The sequence below is a fragment of the Terrapene carolina genome, unplaced genomic scaffold (genome assembly GCF_002925995.2).
Source record: "Terrapene carolina triunguis isolate 2854851 unplaced genomic scaffold, T_m_triunguis-2.0 Scaffold194, whole genome shotgun sequence".
Taxonomy (NCBI): domain Eukaryota; kingdom Metazoa; phylum Chordata; order Testudines; family Emydidae; genus Terrapene; species Terrapene triunguis.
Window position 1 is genome coordinate 7,558,687 of NW_020664545.1, and position 18,848 is coordinate 7,577,534.

At 45.0% G+C, this 18,848-nt stretch overlaps 1 protein-coding gene across 5 annotated transcripts in view; it reads right to left on the bottom strand.

Moving 5' to 3' along the window:
- KDM4B (lysine demethylase 4B) overlaps nt 1-18,848 on the bottom strand; it is a 161,797-nt gene that overhangs the window by 116,368 nt on the left and 26,581 nt on the right. For all 5 annotated transcript variants that reach the window (XM_024222205.2, XM_024222208.3, XM_024222213.2 and 2 more), the window contains exons 2-5: nt 12,003-12,165; nt 6,473-6,648; nt 3,939-4,053; nt 263-456 (exon numbers count right to left, since the gene is read on the bottom strand). In XM_024222205.2, coding sequence (XP_024077973.1) covers nt 263-456; nt 3,939-4,053; nt 6,473-6,648; nt 12,003-12,143 — 626 coding nt within the window. In that variant the 5' untranslated portion in view covers nt 12,144-12,165. The remainder of the gene's footprint in view (nt 1-262; nt 457-3,938; nt 4,054-6,472; nt 6,649-12,002; nt 12,166-18,848) is intronic.

Consider the following 18,848-nt stretch of genomic DNA (forward strand, 5'->3'; position numbering starts at 1 on the left):
TGCAATGAAAGAAGCCAGCTGTTTATGTCAGTATAACTAATCTGAAGTCTAAGGGGTACTAACTTACAGTGATGTGAACTTTATGACCAAATATATTCACTTTCATCTTGTTGTCAATTACCAGCAGTTGGCTTCCTATCAAGGTTGTGTACTGGGGTGATACACAAGACCTTACACAGAAGTAGAAAATTAGGTTAGGATAGTGTCCGAGCAGAGACAAAGGTTCATGACTATTTCTCTCATCAGCATTCTACCCACTTACCAGGATTTCGGCTCCCCAAAATGCAGGTAGTTGATGCTGTAGAGATCCATGTCCTCAGTATGCCATGCAAATGTTGTTTTCCACATGCCAAAATAAAGGTAGGGGGTGTTCACACCTTCTATGATAATCCCACACTCATGCTCCACCATGTCCAACAGGGTGTTCAGATTCCCAATATTCCATTCTTCTACATCCTACAAGACAAGAGGGCTCCAATTCAGCATAGTCAAAGTAGAAACATATCAGGAGCTGCTTTAGCAGAACAGACTGATAATCCTTGATCTGCTCCAGTATCCCGTCTCCAAAATTTGCTGAAGTCAGGTACGTCATAGGTAAAATATGACAACAAAGAAAGGAGGGCTAACTTCCTGAGCCCAAAGAGGGATCAATGCATACTCTGAAACATGACAGTGATAGACCTTGCAAAGTTTTTATCTTGGTTAATATGAAGTCAGGTGCTACTCTTTCATATAAATAGATTAATCTTTTTTTTAAAAAATCCATATATTTTATGCAGTGCAATTTATGCCCTACATCTCCTCTCCCCCACACACCCCCCACACACCCCCAAGTGATTACAAAAGCTATAAGATACACAAAAAGGTTAAAAGGAATTATGTTCACATCCAAAATTTTACCTCTCTTTAAAGCCTAAAATTTGGATATAAATTTATTCTAGAGTCTTGTGTTTTCCAGGCAGGCTTCTGTGTCTGCACTAATTCAATCCCTTTAAGTTCCAATCATTTCCAGTACATTTGTTTTTTTTTTAAATAAACGTTCACCATACACTAAGGAAAGATTTTGCTACTTTTTCGGTAAGGCTTCAAGATGGTGTTTAATTAGCAGCTGCATTATCTCCAGAGCAGGCATGTGTGTTCTATGGGGGCTCCACCACTGGGAAACTGACTCAATCAGAAAAATAAAATTGAGTAACAGTAAAGTAAATTTACATGCTCTTTTCAAATAACTTTCAAGTGAAGGATCCACTTTGGGGACACTGATCAAGTGCACTGGACTGTATAGTGCCTATACCAGTAGATGGCTCTAAAGCAGCAGCCGCAATCCTTCACTGAACAGACTGTTAGATGCAGTGCTTTCAAAAGTGCCCTTAATGAATGAGAATACATGCAAAGCCAAAGTAAATTACAGTGGCCCACCTCAAATGCTGGCCTAGAGATGTCATAAAGACAAAACTGGGATGTGGAATTTTGCTATTTTCAAGATTTTAAGAGAATTAACAGTGGAGAGAAAAAAGTTTAACAGTTCCTGTTAGTTGGTTTTCTCCATCTCAGTAGAGACTGGAGAGACCACAGATGAGCACAAGCTGGTAGCAGAAAGGTTGACCGAGTGTAGAATTTCCAAAAGGAAGCTAGCAGTATCCTTTCTTCCCCCCCACAATGCCCCATATGTATTCAAAATTGGTCTGGAAATACCTGCTTGCAGCACCTATGGGATTAGTAGAGATTCAAGTTGCATCCACACTATTGCTTTTAAAAAGCAATTTAACTTAACATGGTTTAAATGGCTAACTGTTAAATTAAACCTTTTTCACAACTACATTAAAAGTATCTCTACTGTTATGCCAAAGACCAATTCAAATACACTTTGCAATACATGGAAACATGGAACACATTAAAGGTAAGTGTCCCTTGATTCCACTTTTACATCAACCTGCACAGCACCACAGAAAGGATCCCAATAAAAAACATGAAAGGAAGTGGCACAACAGGTGTAAAGTAACTACATATTTGAGCATTCCAATACCTCAGTGACGGGAGCAACATAAATACTTAGACAAAGCCAGTTACCAAGAGTATACGCATACATTTAAATGTCTGGTAATCCAATTACATGTTATCTGTTTATTTGAAGTGAATAACCCCTACTTATAAGGTTCAAATACAGGTGCAAAAATCAATTTTGAAAAGTTTTGTTTTTTAAAAGAATCAATATATTTCATCCAGGTTATCATCACTGGAAAATGTCACAGGCATGCAAGAGATACTAATATTAATGTATTTAAGTCAACGGACATTTTGAGAAACCACTGCAGTGGAAGGCCTCAATAATGTGTATTTATTCCAAGCCAGATGAGTGGGGGGGGGGGGGCTGTATTTTTCTTTATACAGTCAAGAAGCTCTAGTGTAGAATGTTTGTTCCCAATGTTTGCTCTGTTGTGTATACAGAAGCTCTACACGTTTGACAGTGTGATCTCATTTTAACTGTCTAAATATTACAACCAGTCAGTCAACACTCCAGAGATGCAGTTTTCTACTCAAAAGGAAATAAGGATGAGGGGACCATTGTATATATCTTCTCTTCAAAGAGAACCTTATTCTAATTTTTAGAAGTTCTTTATAACCACTATCTAGTCACTTTCCCCAGTGAACACACAAAAGTCATCTTAGGACACTCGTGACCAATAAAAAAAAAAAGTGCCCCCTCTTCTGAAAAGAGATTTTGCAGTTACCTAAATAACCCCTGTAGTTCCAACTGGATATGGGCTCTGCTCTGCACATTTGGTTCTAACCAGTGAAACGTGTTCACTCTTTATCCCAGCACAGTGTAGGTAGGTGTGCAGGACAATTATACCCAAAATGAAGAATTAGAAATCCAAATCAATTTCCTATTCATCCATGAAGCTAAAATGGTTTATATAAGAACATTTCACCAGACTTCAACAGGAGCAGAGTTAGACCGAGGCTGAGTTCTTCTGAAAATCCCACCTCCGTGTACAAAAAAAAATACATATATTTAATAACAAATATTTTGTAGATTTGTGTCTGGTTTAGAAGTTATTTTAAAATATTTTATATAAATCTGCATTTACATATTAAAAGAGAAAAAATTAGTAACTCTTTGTTAAGGGAGGTAGATTGAATTACAGTTTTAGATGGTTTAAAAATAGGTGAAGTCTGTAAAAATCAGATATTAGGGATAGAAAAGACCCTTCATTGGTCAAATCCAGCTTTATACTTAATATAATGTAGTACCTGTTTATTTGCCATGGTACTTGGATTCTAAAATACTTGCCTATAAACAAAACTGTCCACATTAACCAAACATTTTAGATGTATTAAAATAAGAGATTTATCAGTTTATATTCCGTTACTTTGTCTCCCCAAAAATGAGTGTTATTTTCAGTTAAAAAGGTTGTATTTACAGATAGTGAAGATAATTTTTTATTATGAGCACAAGGCCTGAAGTGTGTTTCTGGATCGCTACAGCACTTCAGCAGAAATCTCACTCTTTGGCTGATTTTCCAAAGGGGGAAAAAAAAAAACCACCCGAAACGGGAAGGTGGGAGGTGCGCTTGCTTTTCCTAGAATCCATCTGATGGGACATTCCATTCTAACTGGGTGGCCATTTTCTTTAATGGTGTTGCGGATGAATCAGGAGAACAGATCACCATTCTCATCTCTGCCAGAGGCTTCGTGTGACTGACTCCACTGCCCAGCACTCTGAAAATCAGACCATAAAGTTTCCCCATGAAGAAAATGGGGACAATACCTGCCGTCGCATAGGTGTTGCCAAGCTAAATCAACAGTTTGTAAAGTGCAATGCAATTCTAGTGCATTGCAAGGCACTGCAGAAGTATTATTGCTATTTATTCAGTAGGAACGAAACGTTATGGTCCATCTAACAAGCAGCTGAAAAGTATGTACATATCACTTACTGCATCATATAGTGAGCCACTGATATCTGCCCCATAAATTGGTGAGACGAATGTCAGATTCTTCCAGTATTTGCGTTCCAGGTCTTCAAAATCTTGGTGGCGAGGAGTACAGTACCTGACCGGCAAAGGGAAAAGCTAAGAGTTTAGGAAAAGTCACAGACCTTAGAAACTTATGTTCAGCAGAGACTACAAAAACGAATAAGCTGCTCGGCTTTGAGGTTAGCATAGGAATAGCTGGAAGCTACAGTTTGGGCGCAGACTCTCCATAGCAGTCGGTTATGAAGAGGAAAGGTACAGTGCTGATATAAATCGGTCCCAGCGTGAACTGCTATACCAGCTTGTAACCAGAGCACAGAAAAGAGCTTGTGGAGCCATTAAAACACTATATCAGACTAGACATGCCTTACAACCAGAATAGATGCCTGGACTCCGAAGATGACATTTAGATGTTAAACAAGTATAGTTACTGTCTTCTATACTTTGAGCTACGTAGCAGACCCAGAGGGACCTATATCAGAACACCTAGTTAATCACTCTGTTCTGCCTACTGTAACTGATTGGCTGCAACTAGTGTTCCCTCTAGTTTTTCCCACCCATGTGCGGAATGAATTTTGTTATGTGCACCAATACGGAGGTGATATGTGACATGAACCTGTGTGACACATCACCTCCATATTGGTGCACATAACAAAATTAATGTGGCGGGGTGGGGCCAAGGGGTTTGGAGTGTTGGAGGAGGCTCAGGGCTGGGGCAGAGGGTTGGGGTGCAGGGGAGGGGGGGTGAGGGCTCCAGCTGGGGACAGGGATGAGGGGTTTGGGGTGCAGTGGGGCTCCCCGGGGCTACGGTGGGGAGAGAGGTTGCCCCCCCCCCAGCTCTCTCTTCCTGCAGCAGCACCTGGGCTGGGGGGGGGAGGGGGGAAGAGGCACCTCTCCCCTGGCCGCGTCAGGTCCGAGCCGGGCTAGGGCCCGGGAAGGGGGCCTGTCCCCCGGACATGGCAGGTTCGGGGCTGGGCTGGGCTGGGCGCCTATCCCCCGGCTGTGGCAGGTTTGGGCCAGGCTGGGTCAGGGGAGGGGCGCCTGTACCCCAGCCGCAGCCGGTCCGGGGCTAGGCTGGGTCAGGAACAGGGGAGAGGTGCCTGTCCCCCAGCCACATCAGGTCCAGGGCTGGGCTGGGGCCAGGCCATGGAGAGGCATCTCTCCCTGTCGCAGCCCTGAGCACCTGCGTGGCGCTTAATAGGCGGCTGCGCGACCATGCACCTTAGAGAGAACTTAGGCAGCAACTGGTTTATAGGTTTTAGAGTGGGCGTGTACTTTGGCTTAGTTCCCTCTCTGCTTTTTTACAATACTGCTAATGCATTTTTATAGCAGCTTCTATCCGCTGATCTCAAAGCACATTGTAAACATCAGTGAATTAAGCCTTACAATGCTCCTGGAAGATACACAACAGTGGTCCCCAAACTGTGGAGTGTGCCCCGAAGCAACATTTGGAGGGGCACAGTGGGGCCCAGGCCAGCCCCCACTGGAGGCAGGCAGGGAGTGCCACCCAGCCCTGCTCTGCCGAAAACTCCGCTCCAGCCCCACCCCCAGCCGAGGCCCCAACTTCAGCTCCTGGTCCTGACCTAGCCCCCAATGCCAGCCTTGCTCCTGCCCTCCCACCCCCCCGAGGGTCGGGGAGGGAGCAGGTTGCCTAAATGGAAGCGCCGGCCCTGGATACATAAAACTTACTGCCTATGAACTCTGTGTACATAAGCACCTCACATATATTTCACAACACTTATGTGAAGTATGGAAGTATCAGTTTCCTATCTGTAAAATGGGATAAAGCATAGAGGTGAAGTGATTTGCCAAAGGAGTCTGTTAGCAGTCAGGAATTGAACCAAATCAAGGATACAAGTTATACATACATTTTTCTACTAGGTATATTTTTATGTTGATCCTATTGTTATCAAAGTTCCCAGAACCAAAGAACAAGATACTCCACAGCTCTGGATGTGCAAATTTGGAAGGAAGACATAGCTGGTGAGTTGGGTAAGATTAAGTGATTGCCACACACACAGTGTCTTGAAACATCCCCACATATTTAGAGAGGCACGCATGCCACAAACACTAGCATACACACTTCCAAGGCCGTCAGCATTGTATCTAGGCAGTAAAACACCTGTGGCACATTCTCCACGTGGCTACCAGTTTGGCAAGCCACAGTGCCAAGATAAATGGCTCCAGAGCCTCAGAAGCAATAGTCCTTCTATGGATCCCATAACCATTTTCTCAGTGAGATATATATCCATTGAGAAGACAGCCATCAAACAGGGCCTTCCTACACTGATTCAGCAGAACATACAAGGATGCTCCAGCACAACCTCCTCCGATTATGAATCTGAAACATTACAAGTACAAGCCATTCCCACCAAAATGTTTCCAATTTAACAAGTTTGGCAGCAATTCCTCCCCAGCTTGTAAAGAAGAAAGGCTTTCCAATTGCCCCTCCCAATTCATAATACCGCACCAGATTGACACTCATAACAATTACATACTTCTCACTGTTGGCCAGACGTCGGTATTCTCCCACCGTCATGGGTTTCTTCTGTATATTATACTGGGTGAATAACCCCGACTGCCCAGTCACCACCTGCTGGATAGGCGCTGGGATGACCATGTCATCGATGTCATCATAAGTCTTTCGGGGCTTCCATTCCTTGGGAGGAATCACCTGGAAGAGGAGGAAAGAAAAACAAAAGTCACATCTACGCCATGCAGACACTTAACTTCTGCTAAGACAAACGCTAGTGTAGGCATATTTCACACTGCTGCAGTCCTCCAGCTACCATAGACCAGCCACATGCATTTTAACCATCATGTCATCTAACCCTGCTCAGAGCAGGCCTAGGTGACAGTGGTTAAAACACTGGCAGCCTGTCTACTACAAGTCCCTCCCACTGATGGAGCTGCACCAGAGGAAGATCAATGGTGAGAAATATTTTTTTTAAGTTAGTTTAGAATTTCACTGTACATCACAACAGTTTATATCCTTCTTTCCTGGAAGGTGGCTTTTTTCCCCTCTCCTGCCACCCTAAGAAATTATAATAAATCCACTATCAGCCCTATTACAAGACAGTACCCACACCCACTGATTTCAGAGCCTTTTAGAGATTTCTAGTGACACTATCCTCTCCCTGGGGGGAAAACAATTAAAAATGGGGAGATTCACAACCAGACTGACATTGTTTGGTATAACTCAATTAGTAGTTTGCTTCTTTTCCGTTATAAGTTTGTAAGTTCCACATGAGGACTCTGATTTTACCCCAAAATGGAAACTAGGAGATAAAACCTGGTGAAAATCGCAAGGAATTTCCCCAGTTAGCAGTATGTTGTGGAATACCTCCGCATAGGACCCAATCCAACTCAAGACTCCCATTGCCTTCACTAGGAGTTAGATCAGGCCCATACCGCGGAACTTCTTTTCCATTGGATACCTGCAGTACCACTCTATTTTTAATTTGCTTCACAGAATGATTTCAGGACCAATGCTAATGTGAAGAAGGCTGGCAAACCCTGCTGAGATTGTCACACTAAAGTCTACAGATTATTAAACCCTTCTGAGTTTTCAAGGGGCTCTCAAACTCTCCCTACACTAAACAGGAACAGAATTAGCCTGATGGATTTTTATACATTATTCTTGCTAGAGAAATGCTAAATTACTTTCCCTGGAACGGTAGATCAGGACTGGGTTAGAAAGACTGTTTTAAAATAGGTTTTAAGAGCCCTTCCATATAGGGTTGTCAACCGTCCATGATTGTTCTGGAGTTTCCAGGAATTAAAGATTAATCTTGAATTAAAGAGGTCATGTGATGAAACCTCCAGGAATACGTCCAACCAAAATTGGACACCCGAGTTCAGGGGTGGGCAAAGTTTTTGGCCCAAGGGCCACATCTGGGTATGGAAATCGTATGGCGGGCCATGCATGCTCATGAAATTGGGGGTTGGGGTGCAGGAGGGGATGAGGACTCCGGGGTGAGGCTGGGGATGCGGGGTTGGGGGTGCAGGAGGGTGCTCCAGGCTGGCACCGAGGGGTTCAGAGCGTGAGAGCGGGATCAGGGTTGGGGCAGGGGGTTGGGGCGCAGGAGGGAGTCGGGGGTCCAAGCTCCGGGACACGCTTACCTCAAGCAGCTCCCAGAAGCAGCAGCATGTCCCCCCTATGGCTCCTACAAAGAGGCGTGGCCAAGCAGCTCTGCACGCTGCGCCGTCCGCAGGCACCACCCCTGCAGCTCCCATTGGTCGCCGTTCCTGGACAATGAGAGCTGCGGGAGTGGCACTTGGGGCGGGGGCAGCGTGCGGAGCCCCCGGCTGTCCCTACGTGTAGGAGGCGGAGAGAGAGGACATGACGCGGCTTCCAGGAGCCACGCAGAACCCCGGCATGCACCGAGCAGAGTAAGCCCCCAACCCCACTACCTGGCTGGAGCTCGAGGGCCAAATTAAAACATTTGAAGAGCCAGATGCGACCCCCGGGCCATAGTTTGCCCACCCCTGCTCTAAACCATGCTAAAACCTTGGGTAGCACAATTCAAGAACACTATTAAGCCACAGTTAGGTTCCATCATCAGTAAAAACAAAACAATTTCTAGCCATGTCTGGGAAACCCACTTACAACACTGTTACATTTCAATATCTAGGCAGGACTTCAACACATCTGTCCTACTGACTAAAAGACAGTGCTACAAGAAGAGGCTGATAGATTGAAACACAACGGGAGTAAGCAAACTTCAGTCCTCTTCAAACTCAGGCAATGTGGCAGGATTGTCATGGTTTGTAAAACAGATGGGCCCAAAAAAAAAAACCATGAGAAGAACTGTGTTCTAGGCCTTTCTGCCCATCTGGAAAATGAAGATAATATTCGGCTTCTTCACAGGGGCATTGAGAAGCTTAATTAGGTAGCTAGAGTTTATAAATTGATTGGAAGACAAAGCTCTATACAAGTACTCAGTATGATTATTTCAAACCAACTCCCTTTACTCCAGTGCAATATTTCTTGTTATTGTGCTTAATAAATGGCCACAAGTAGATACTACAGCTAGCACCTAGTTGAAGTAAATAAAGGGGCACATATTTAGAGTTCATATGCTTATTAGAGGCAGTTCGCGCCAAAGCTGGATTGAAAAGGAATCCTTTCTATTTTAAGCAATGAAAACCATTAGAAGAGGTTTATCATAAAGAAAAGCAAAATTTGATGAAAAGTCAGAGGTCCTGTCCATATTATGGCTGTAGCCCTACCAGCAACATCCATGTCTAAATAGCTTTTGCCAGCATAGAGTCCCTGGCTGGCACAGATGGGGATTTTTGTCTGAGAACTGTGCTAAAAGTAGTGTTATAAAACTACACTAGATGCCACCTGGGGAGATGTAGGTGGTCTGCCGTGTTGTAGAGCAGAGGTCTTCCCCCCCCTGCCCCTCCCCCCAAAAATAAATAAATAAAAGTGTGTCCGCACTGGTCAGGGAAATCCAGCTGGGTAAACTCCTAGGTAGAGATAATAGACTTAGTATAGACTCCGCCACGAAGGCCTAGGAAGGGAAAAGGCAAGACAAAAGTACAAACATGATGGACAGAGCGCTCGTTTTAAGAAGTGAGCCACTAAAGATATAAACATTGGCTCTCACTAAGGATAGATGTCCCACTGTTTCCTGGCTCTTTCAGGCAAATGCTGAAGGTGTGAAAAGACGCTGCAGAGCAGTGTAGAGTTTGGAAGGTGAAAGTGTCAGTTCAAATAGAATAATTCTAGGCCTAAATGCTGAGGAGGTTCCCTTGTGCATGGAAGGTGCATGTCGAAGGACAATGAGGAAACATATTTCAAATTTGAAGAATAAAACATAAGAATTTAAACAAAAAAGATTAATTATGATTGAGATATGGAAGGACAGATTTGATGGTCAGGGAAATTGGTTCTCCAGAGTAAGGTGGGCTTTTTTGCCAATTAGAAGGCTGTGTCTGGATAAAGTTGTCAAGGCACAAAACCAATATTCTGCAAAGCTGAGGACACAGTACTGTTGGAAAAGCTACCTCTTTCTGAGATTTGAATTCACCAACAGCTTTTAGACTAGTTACAATAATCTACTCCAGAGGACTCAGAGAGAATTAAATCATTAGTACGCTTGAGTGAGCAAGGAAACACTTCATGGAGAGCTTTTTATCAATACCAGGCTCCATTTTGCAATAAAAGCAGTAATTGACCTGTTTTAACAAGGAGCTAGTCTCTCATGCCTAACAGTTTTACTTTTCTATGTGTGCGCTCTATTTTGTTCCATTAAATGCCAAGTGTATATCTGCCTTGTTAGGACAAATTAGTCAATCTGTGATGCAACAAGATATGGTCACAAAAGAATTCTTCCTAGTTAATTTGCCCTGATTTTCTCTAACATTTATGGTTTACAGTATTTAAACTTAGAAATCAGATATGACCAGCTCTCACAATGGCCCAGTACTTAGTTTCATTTTGTTTTCTACTCTTACACTGAGACGTTCGATAAAAATTGGAATACATTTTTTTAAACTAGGAATGACTATTTTTATAATCAACTGAGTTTTTGACAAAATTTACCCCATTTTCTTTTCCCCTAACAGAGGACAAACTGAGGACATCTACTTCTCTGACTAATCACCAGCCATGTTTATTCAATACATTTATTGCAAGGATTAACACTAAATGTTATACAAAGATTACTTGTTAATTAAAAATAAAAATAAATTTTAAAAACACCGCAGAATCAGTAAACCTTTTCTGACTGAATTTCCAGTGTTTTAGCTCATACACGCCTGCCAGGTTGACATTAGCAAACAGACATTTGGGAAGAAAAATAGGGATTTTTCTTTGAACTACACCGAACTAGGGGTGCTTTTTAAAGGGCAGGGATAGTTAGCACATATGCTACATGGGAATGCAGTAATAATTTACACCAAAATAGCACTTTTCAAACTATTTCAAAGCACTTCACAATAAACCCACTCACCTCCCTATCAGGGGGAATATTGACTACTTTTTACCGATGGGCAAACAGGCTCAAAGAACATAAGAACAGCCATACTGGGTCAGACCAAAGGTCCATCTAGCCCAGTATACGGTCTTCCCACAGTGGCCAACGTCAGGTGCCCCAGAGGGAATGAACGGAACAGGTAATCATCAACTGATCCATCCCAGCTTCTTGCAAACAGAGGCTAGGGACACCATCCCTGCCCATCCTGGCTAATAGCCATTGATGGACCTATCCTCCATGAACTTACCTTGTTCTTTTTTTAACCTTGTTGTAGTCTTGGCCTTCACAACCTCCTCTGGCAAGGAGTTCCACAGGTTGACTGTGCATTGTGTGAAAAAATACTTCCGTTTGTTTGTTTTAAAAGAAATTACAGGTATGATTTTCAAAGGTGCCAAAGGGAATGAGGTGCATAACTCCACGGGGATTTGGGCATTAACTCCCTTTAGCATTTTAAAAGCTGCATTCTATGTAAATTGCTTGAGGGCAGAGCATGTCCACAGCAGAACCAGGAGCAAAACTCAGAGTTCTGACTCTCAGCACACATTCTAATTACAGGTCAGGCTGCTTCAATGCTAAGGGGCACATGCTATTAGATAGGAGTCTTTCAGACATCACGTTAACACAAGTCAGTGTCTAGTTCTCCAGCTAGAAATGAAAATCACTTATGTTTGAAGAATAGGGAATAATCCCAATGATTTGGCCATTATGTCTCCTCATTAACAAAAAAGTTCTAGTTTCCAAACAACAAACAAACTACAGCCAGGCACATACTGGCTGCTATTTCTGCCTGGATTATCCATGCACATTACATGTAGACAACTTCAATAACACTCAAAGAAAGAGCAACACTAAATAAAAGCAAACTATTTCTCGCTAGTACTGTTTTGCAGACACCTGTCCCCAGATGCCTTCCTTGCAACATAACTGGTACTTCTCAACTGAGATACTGTATCCAGTACAACTGTTCATAAGCCCAATGCTGAGGTTTCCACCTACGAGGTTTTCAACTTCTCTAAATCCGGTATGTCGAGATCAAGCTCACCTTGGCAAGCCCTGCCCGATGAGCTCCCTGCGATTCGATGTAGGCAACATATTTCCCAAAGTCCCGAAATTCCTCTAGGGTGGGACGGAAGGTCATGATCTTACAGCCAGGGTTCTGTGGACTTGGGTTTTCAGACCCCATGTTTCCAGTGAGTTTTCAGCACCTGAAAAATGAAAAGGCAAAGGGGTGGGGAAGTGAGAGACAGAGAGAAAGCAGACAAGTTAAAAGGGGAAAAAAAAACATTACTTTCCTCACATTCTCTTGCACAAATCTCAAGATAAACATATGCAAGCTTCTCCATTTTCCCCATTCAAACATTTCAGAGCCCCATTGGTAAGGAGATGGGGAGCTTTTTGCCAGAAACAATTTTAAGACTATATTTTTATAATCAGTGCCCATATACACTATGCAGAGCCACAACCGTAAACAAAAATTCTATTGTAAGCAAGGTCGGAACAAGCTTTTCCCTGACATCTAGTGATGAGATTGGGGGAGAGGAGGGGTGTAGATTTCATGGCCAGACTGTATTTACATGAACACACCTACTATGCCTAGGTATCCAGCAGACAGCTGTGTTGCCCAAGTGATCAATTTTGGCTGGTGTTGAGTTACAAATCACTTCAGTATTGAATGCAGAGATAATGAAATTTTGCTATCCTTATTGTAAGAGTAAAGGCCAGCAGGCCTGTATTAAGGCTCTGTCCACACAAGCACTTTTGTCAGTAAAACTTTCTTGGTCGGGGTGTGAAAAAAAACAAACAAAACAAACAAACAAACAAAAAACACACACCCCTGACCAACTTAAGTTTCACCCACAAAAGTGCTGTGTGGATAGCGCTGTGTCATAGCCAACGCCGCTCATTGGGGGTGGTTTAGTTATGCCGACAGGAGAGAGCTCTCTCGCCAGCAAAGAGCAGCTACACGGGAGACCTTACAGCGGCACAGCTGTAGTGGCACAGCTGTGCCGCTGAAAGGTCCGTAGTGTAGACATAGCTGAGGCCTGTCCTGATTGAGGGGGTCACCTTCAACTGAACTGAACTCGCTGACATGGGGTTCAGATGCCAAATCGCAGTGGAAGGAGAGAAGGTGGGGACAGGTGTTTCCGCCTGGCGGCGTGGGCTCCTCCTAAGAGTCAGGCACCATTTGACCTGCTCCTCTCCACTGTTTAAAAACAGAGCTGATTAGGCTCCATCAAGGGTCTTTTGTTTTGTTAAGCAATCACTTTCGGTGATTTGAGGTCTAAGTGATGAGCCACAGGCCATGTCTACACTAGCAAGCTTACAGAGGCACAGCTTTACCGATACAGATATGCCACTGTAAGATCGCTTGTGTAGCCACAATATGCCGACGGGAGAGAGGTCTCCCATAGACATAATTAAACCACCTCCAGCGAGTAGCAGCAGCTATGTCAGTGGGAGAGAGTCTCCCACCGACACAGCAACGTTCACATCGGTGCAACTTGTGAGGCTCAGAGGGGTGTTTTTTCACACCCCGGAGCAACATACGTTATGTCAACCAAAGTGCTAGCATAGACATAGCCTTAGACCTGCTGCAGGACAGCGTTTCTGTGGAAGAGACTGCCCAGCCTGTACTACCAGTGAGGTTCCCTCACTAGCTGCTAAAATCACAAGAGCTGGATGGAACCTCAACAGACCGACTCTCAGAGGTCACAGTAAAGAGGCACGTGGCAGCAGAAGGTGATGGCACAGGGCCATCAGTGGCAGAGCAGATGATGGAGTGGTGAAGCGAATGGTGGCACGACAAACGACAGCATGCAGCGACACAGGTGGATGGTGGTAACTGTGAGCAGTTGTGGCAGCAGCAGCAATGAAGGCATTGTTTGATGTCCCTCTCCCACGCATCCCCGTGGGAGGTGAACTCACATGAACCCACTTCTGAACTCTGGTTCTCTGCTGACCAAGGACAGCAGCTGTAAGTGGGGTAGGGTGGAGGAAGAGGGGAGTGGCATGTTAAAGGGACATTTGTTTGTTGGATTTTCACACTGCAAGGTGAGAAATGGAGGCAAAGGCCACTGGCCAATGTACTCTGGGCAGGAGTTTTGCTCATGGTCAGATATGTGCAAATCATGGTGTTTTCCCAAATTAATGCCAGGTTCCTTGCCCTGTTTATTAAAAATGTTCTTTGCTAACACAGACTCAGTGTTTGAGAGTGGGGAAGTATTGCCTCTTAGAGGTGGTGTTTAATTTTCCCAGATTACTGGGTGGGGCTCAAGCCAGTTCTGTGTGGTATTGTTAAGAGGGACCCCTGGACATTGAACCCAGCCCTTGTTGCTGCCGACTCCACCTGGCAGAAGGGTTACACTATATTTTAGATGTTTTGTTCCAACAAACAGTTTTTTTAATGTGGATTAAAACAGCACAGTCCTATTTTTCATTTTAATACCATTTATTTCCTTTGCTGAGGCTTATGACTTATGTTTACATTCCACTCTTTTCAGTATTATAGTGTACAGACCTGATATACAGTTTTTGTACTGGTATAACTATGGGTTAGGGGTGTGATTTTTTCCCTGCATGTATAGTTATACCGGTACAATCCCTTTTGTGGTCACAGTTACACCAGTGTAGAGGTGCTCTGGATGTAGAAGAGCTGGACCAGGCAAGACTAGAATAATGCTGGTCAGAAAGGGGAAACACTTCAGAGAGCTAGATAAGACATGGCTACACTTGCAGATGTAGAGTGCTTTGAGTTAAACCAGCCTTCGTAAAGTGCAATAGGGAAAGTGCTGTAGTCTGTCCACACTGACAGCGCACTGGCGTGGCCACATTAGCAGCTCTTGCAATGGCCACAGAGAGCAGTGCATTGTGGTAGCTATCCCAGCATGCAAGTGGCTGCAACGTGCTTTTCAAAAGGGGGGGGGTGGAGTGTGACAGGGAGTGTGTTGTGTGTATGTGGGGGGGGGAGTGGGTTTTTGGGGGGCTGAGAGCATGTCAGCATTCGGTCTTGTAAATTCAGACAGCGGCAGATCTCCCCCTCCTCCCCCCGCCGCCTCTCTCTCTCTCTCATACACACAGCATTCCACAGTAATGGTTGCTTTGTCTCGGAGCAGATAAGCAGCGGGCTGTCAAACGGAGCTTTCAAAGGGCATATCCAAAACAATGACAAGAGTGGCCACTTGACTTAAGGGGATTATGGGACGTTTCCGGAGGCTGAACAGAGCACAGTAATGCAACACCTCGTTCACACTGACGCTGGGGCGCTCCAGCGGGGGCGCATCAAACGTTATTCCACTCGGAGGTGGAGTACCAGGAGCGCTCTAGCCGTGGAGTCAGAGCACCCTACGTGCCTTGCCAGTGTGGACGGGTAGTGAGCTAGTGTGCCCGGGGCTCCTTTAATGCGCTGTAACTCACAAGTGTAGCCAAGCCCATAGTCTTCATGCTCCATTAAAGGCACACACTCCCCATTAGTGAAAGTAGTGCAAAACCTCAAGATTCTGTTTGATTCCTCGCTAAATCTGTTGACCAAGTAGCATCAATTGCTTTCCTTTGCCTCCAGCTTGCCAGAAAACTTTGTTCCTTCCTCATGGATCAGGACTGGGCCACAGTAATCCGTGCATATCACCAGCTATAATTCATACTCCTGGGGGAATTCTGCACCACTGCACAATGCAGAATTTGCACAGAATTCATGTTCTGCGCTAGGGTGACCACCCATCCCGAACTGGGCAGGACAGGCCTGAAATGCAGAGTTTAAGTCCCAGTCTGAAGGACTCCAGTACAGCAACTATCCCAGATTCCCTGCGGCACTGCTCAACGCCTGTCCAATGCTCAGAGACAGAGCCAGCCTCTTCCCAATCGGGAGGCTGAGGTGGGCCTTAGTCCCCCTTTGCCATGAGGCCCCGCTCCTGGCCAGGCCAGAAGCCAGAGTTGGGCAGTAGTAAGAGCTGCCCAGGGAGCCTGAGCCGCTGCAGGGAGCCCAGACCTTCCACCTGCCTTGGGCTGCATGCCCCAGGGAGTAGGGACACAGGTCGGGGGTTGCTCTTGGGCCCTCCAGCCCCCCATCCAGGGCAGGTGGAGTGGCCTGGGCTCCCTGGGCAGCTCTTACCACAGCCCAACTCCGGCTTCTGACCTTGCCAGGGGGTGGGGCCTTAAGGGAAAGAGGAGAGGCTGGGAGCGTGGCTCCTGCATGTGTCTGTTTTTGCCTTTTGAGAAGGTGGTCACCCTATTCTGCACAGAATTTCCTTTTCCCCCCAGCAGAATTGGCACTGCAGAACTGCTGGCCACCACTAGGGGCCACTGGACCCAGCAAAACCAGGCTTCCCAGCTCGCAAATAGAGGACACTGCCGGTGGGAGGGGAAGGGGTTCCCAGCAGCTGCAATTCCTAGCACACCCTGAATGAAGGAGGCAGCATGCAGTGAGCAGAGCGTCCAGCCCAGCGGGGATGGAGGCCCTGTGCAGTCTCAGCCCTGCACAGTCCAACACTGAAGTCACCACAGGAAACTCCATACAAACCTAGCCTGACCGGCATCAGGCTGTTTCACCCTCTGGATCCCTGGGCTCTGGGGGGAAAGGGGGTGGTGCAGGTGTCTAGCCCTGTGGCTGGGCTCGGCAGGGGAGCAGGTTTCGGGGGCGGGGGGCAGCACCCCCCTCCAACAGCCCGGCAACTATACCTCCCCCATCCAGCTCTTCTTCCCCCTGGCAGTGTCCTCTTTTTGGGTACCTCTATATGGTAACCCTACAGGGGCAGGATGACAAAACAAGAATTAACTAAAAGACTAGAGGGGCAGTTTCCCCCCCCCAAGATGTGCCCAGCTGGCACGTGACACACCAGACTCAGTCATCCAACAAAGGCATAACAGAAAACAGGAGCTGGGTTGTCAAGGGGTTTCTTTAACTTTCTACTCCTGGGGGAATCTTTTTTGTTGTCTGTATTGTTACAGACATACTTGCTGACAGGTATTTTGAAATAAGTTACCAAAATGATTGAAACTGGCATGATTATATTGTGTTATTTTGACAAATAAAATATGCAGAATTTTAAAATATTATGCACAGAAGTTTTGATTTTTTGGTTCAGAATTCCCCCAGGAGTAAATTCATTGTATCCGACATGAAATGAGAAGACTATGCACAAGTTCCAGCTGGTACAGAATGTGGCTAACCATCTTCTCCCTGGTTCAGGCTGCCATGATCACACCAGGTCTGTGCTCAATTCCCTCCATTGGCTCTCAGCCAGCTTCTGATGCCATTTTAAGGCCTTGGTCCTAGTTTTCAAAGCAATTAATATGTCAAGCTACAGCAAAGACCAAATTTCAATCTATGAACCCCTCCTCTGGGACAATGCACACCACAAAGCCCAGGATGATGCAAGTAAGAGCAGGGGACAAAGCATTTTCTGTCAAGGAGATCCAGCTATGAACAATTATCCAGACGAGATCAAGCAAATCCAGAGCCTGATCATCTTTTGGAAATTTAGCAAAGCCTCTCTCTCTGAGAAAGCCTTTCTACTGTGATACTCACAACCCAAATGCCCCTTTTATTCCAGAACCCCTCCCAACCTCACCCTACCTCATCAAAAGGAAAAAAAACCACACAGAACTCTGACAACATAAAGGGAGGAATGCCAGAAACTCTATGAAGTCTCTCAGATAGTCAGTGATAGGGAGCAAACTCTAAGATAGATAATGCCAGTATAGTTTATTCCCCTTCCCCTATGGGAATGAACTATACCAGAATAAGTATGTTTATACCAGTATAAGGCTTGGTCTACACTTACCCCCCAATTCGAACTAAGGTACGCAACTTCAGCTACGTGAATAACGTAGCTGAAGTCGACGTACCTTAGTTCGAACTTACCTCGGTCCACACGCGGCAGGCAGGCTCCCCCGTCGACGCCGCGGTACTCCTCTCGTCTAGCTGGAGTACCGCAGTCGACGGCGATCACTTCCTGGTTCGACTTATCGCGTCCAGACAAGACGCGATAAGTTGAACCCAGAACTTCGATTCCCAGCCGCCGAACTAGCGGCTGGGTGTAGACATACCCTAACTGTCCACATGGGGGTAGGAGTTGTACAACTTGTACCACCTGTGTGTTTAGGACAAGGCCCAATGATAGCTGATGGCTTATCCACAACCTTCAGCTTCCTCCATTCATTATGTGCAAGTGGTTGGACCTGAATGAATGACGACAGCTAAGCTTTTCCACCAACTTCAGCCCTCTCTAATCAGTATGTATAGGGAAGTAAGTGGTTGTCATTTAAAATTGTGGCAGCATGCTTTTTTCTTTTCCTCCATCTGTTTCAGTGACAGCAACTCATGCACTAGGTTGGGAATAAAGATAGTTTTTTGCTTGAGTACTAGTTTCTCAAGGTTACAATAGAAGCTATTTAGTATGTGAACCCTGCATTATAATTTGATTAAATCTGCAGTGTGTATGGAGACAAAGAAGCATCAGACACTTCATAAAAATGTAGATGAGTCATTTTTTAAATCTCCATCAACTCAAATAGCAATTGGATAATTTCCTTCAAATTTGCAGTAAAAATTCTATTTCACCATGAGCCACATTAACTTCATAATGGTAAATTTTTCAAGTATTAATTTAGAAAGTTACAAGGATGGCAAAAAAAAAAGTCCTAATGGAACTCTGATTGCAAACTTAACTATGGAGAGAGACTTAAATATTTTAAATTGTGTGTCTCTATTCACTATACCCATGGAATATCACTAGAGGGCAGTAAAGGACTTTTAAGGATTAAAGTATGTAAAATGGGTTACTACAACCTGCATGCAGCAATGCCACTTGGCTTTGACTTTGTCAGATCTCACAAAATAAAGCATGGCTGGTCTGGGCCAAGTCAGTACTGGGATGGGAAACAACCAAGA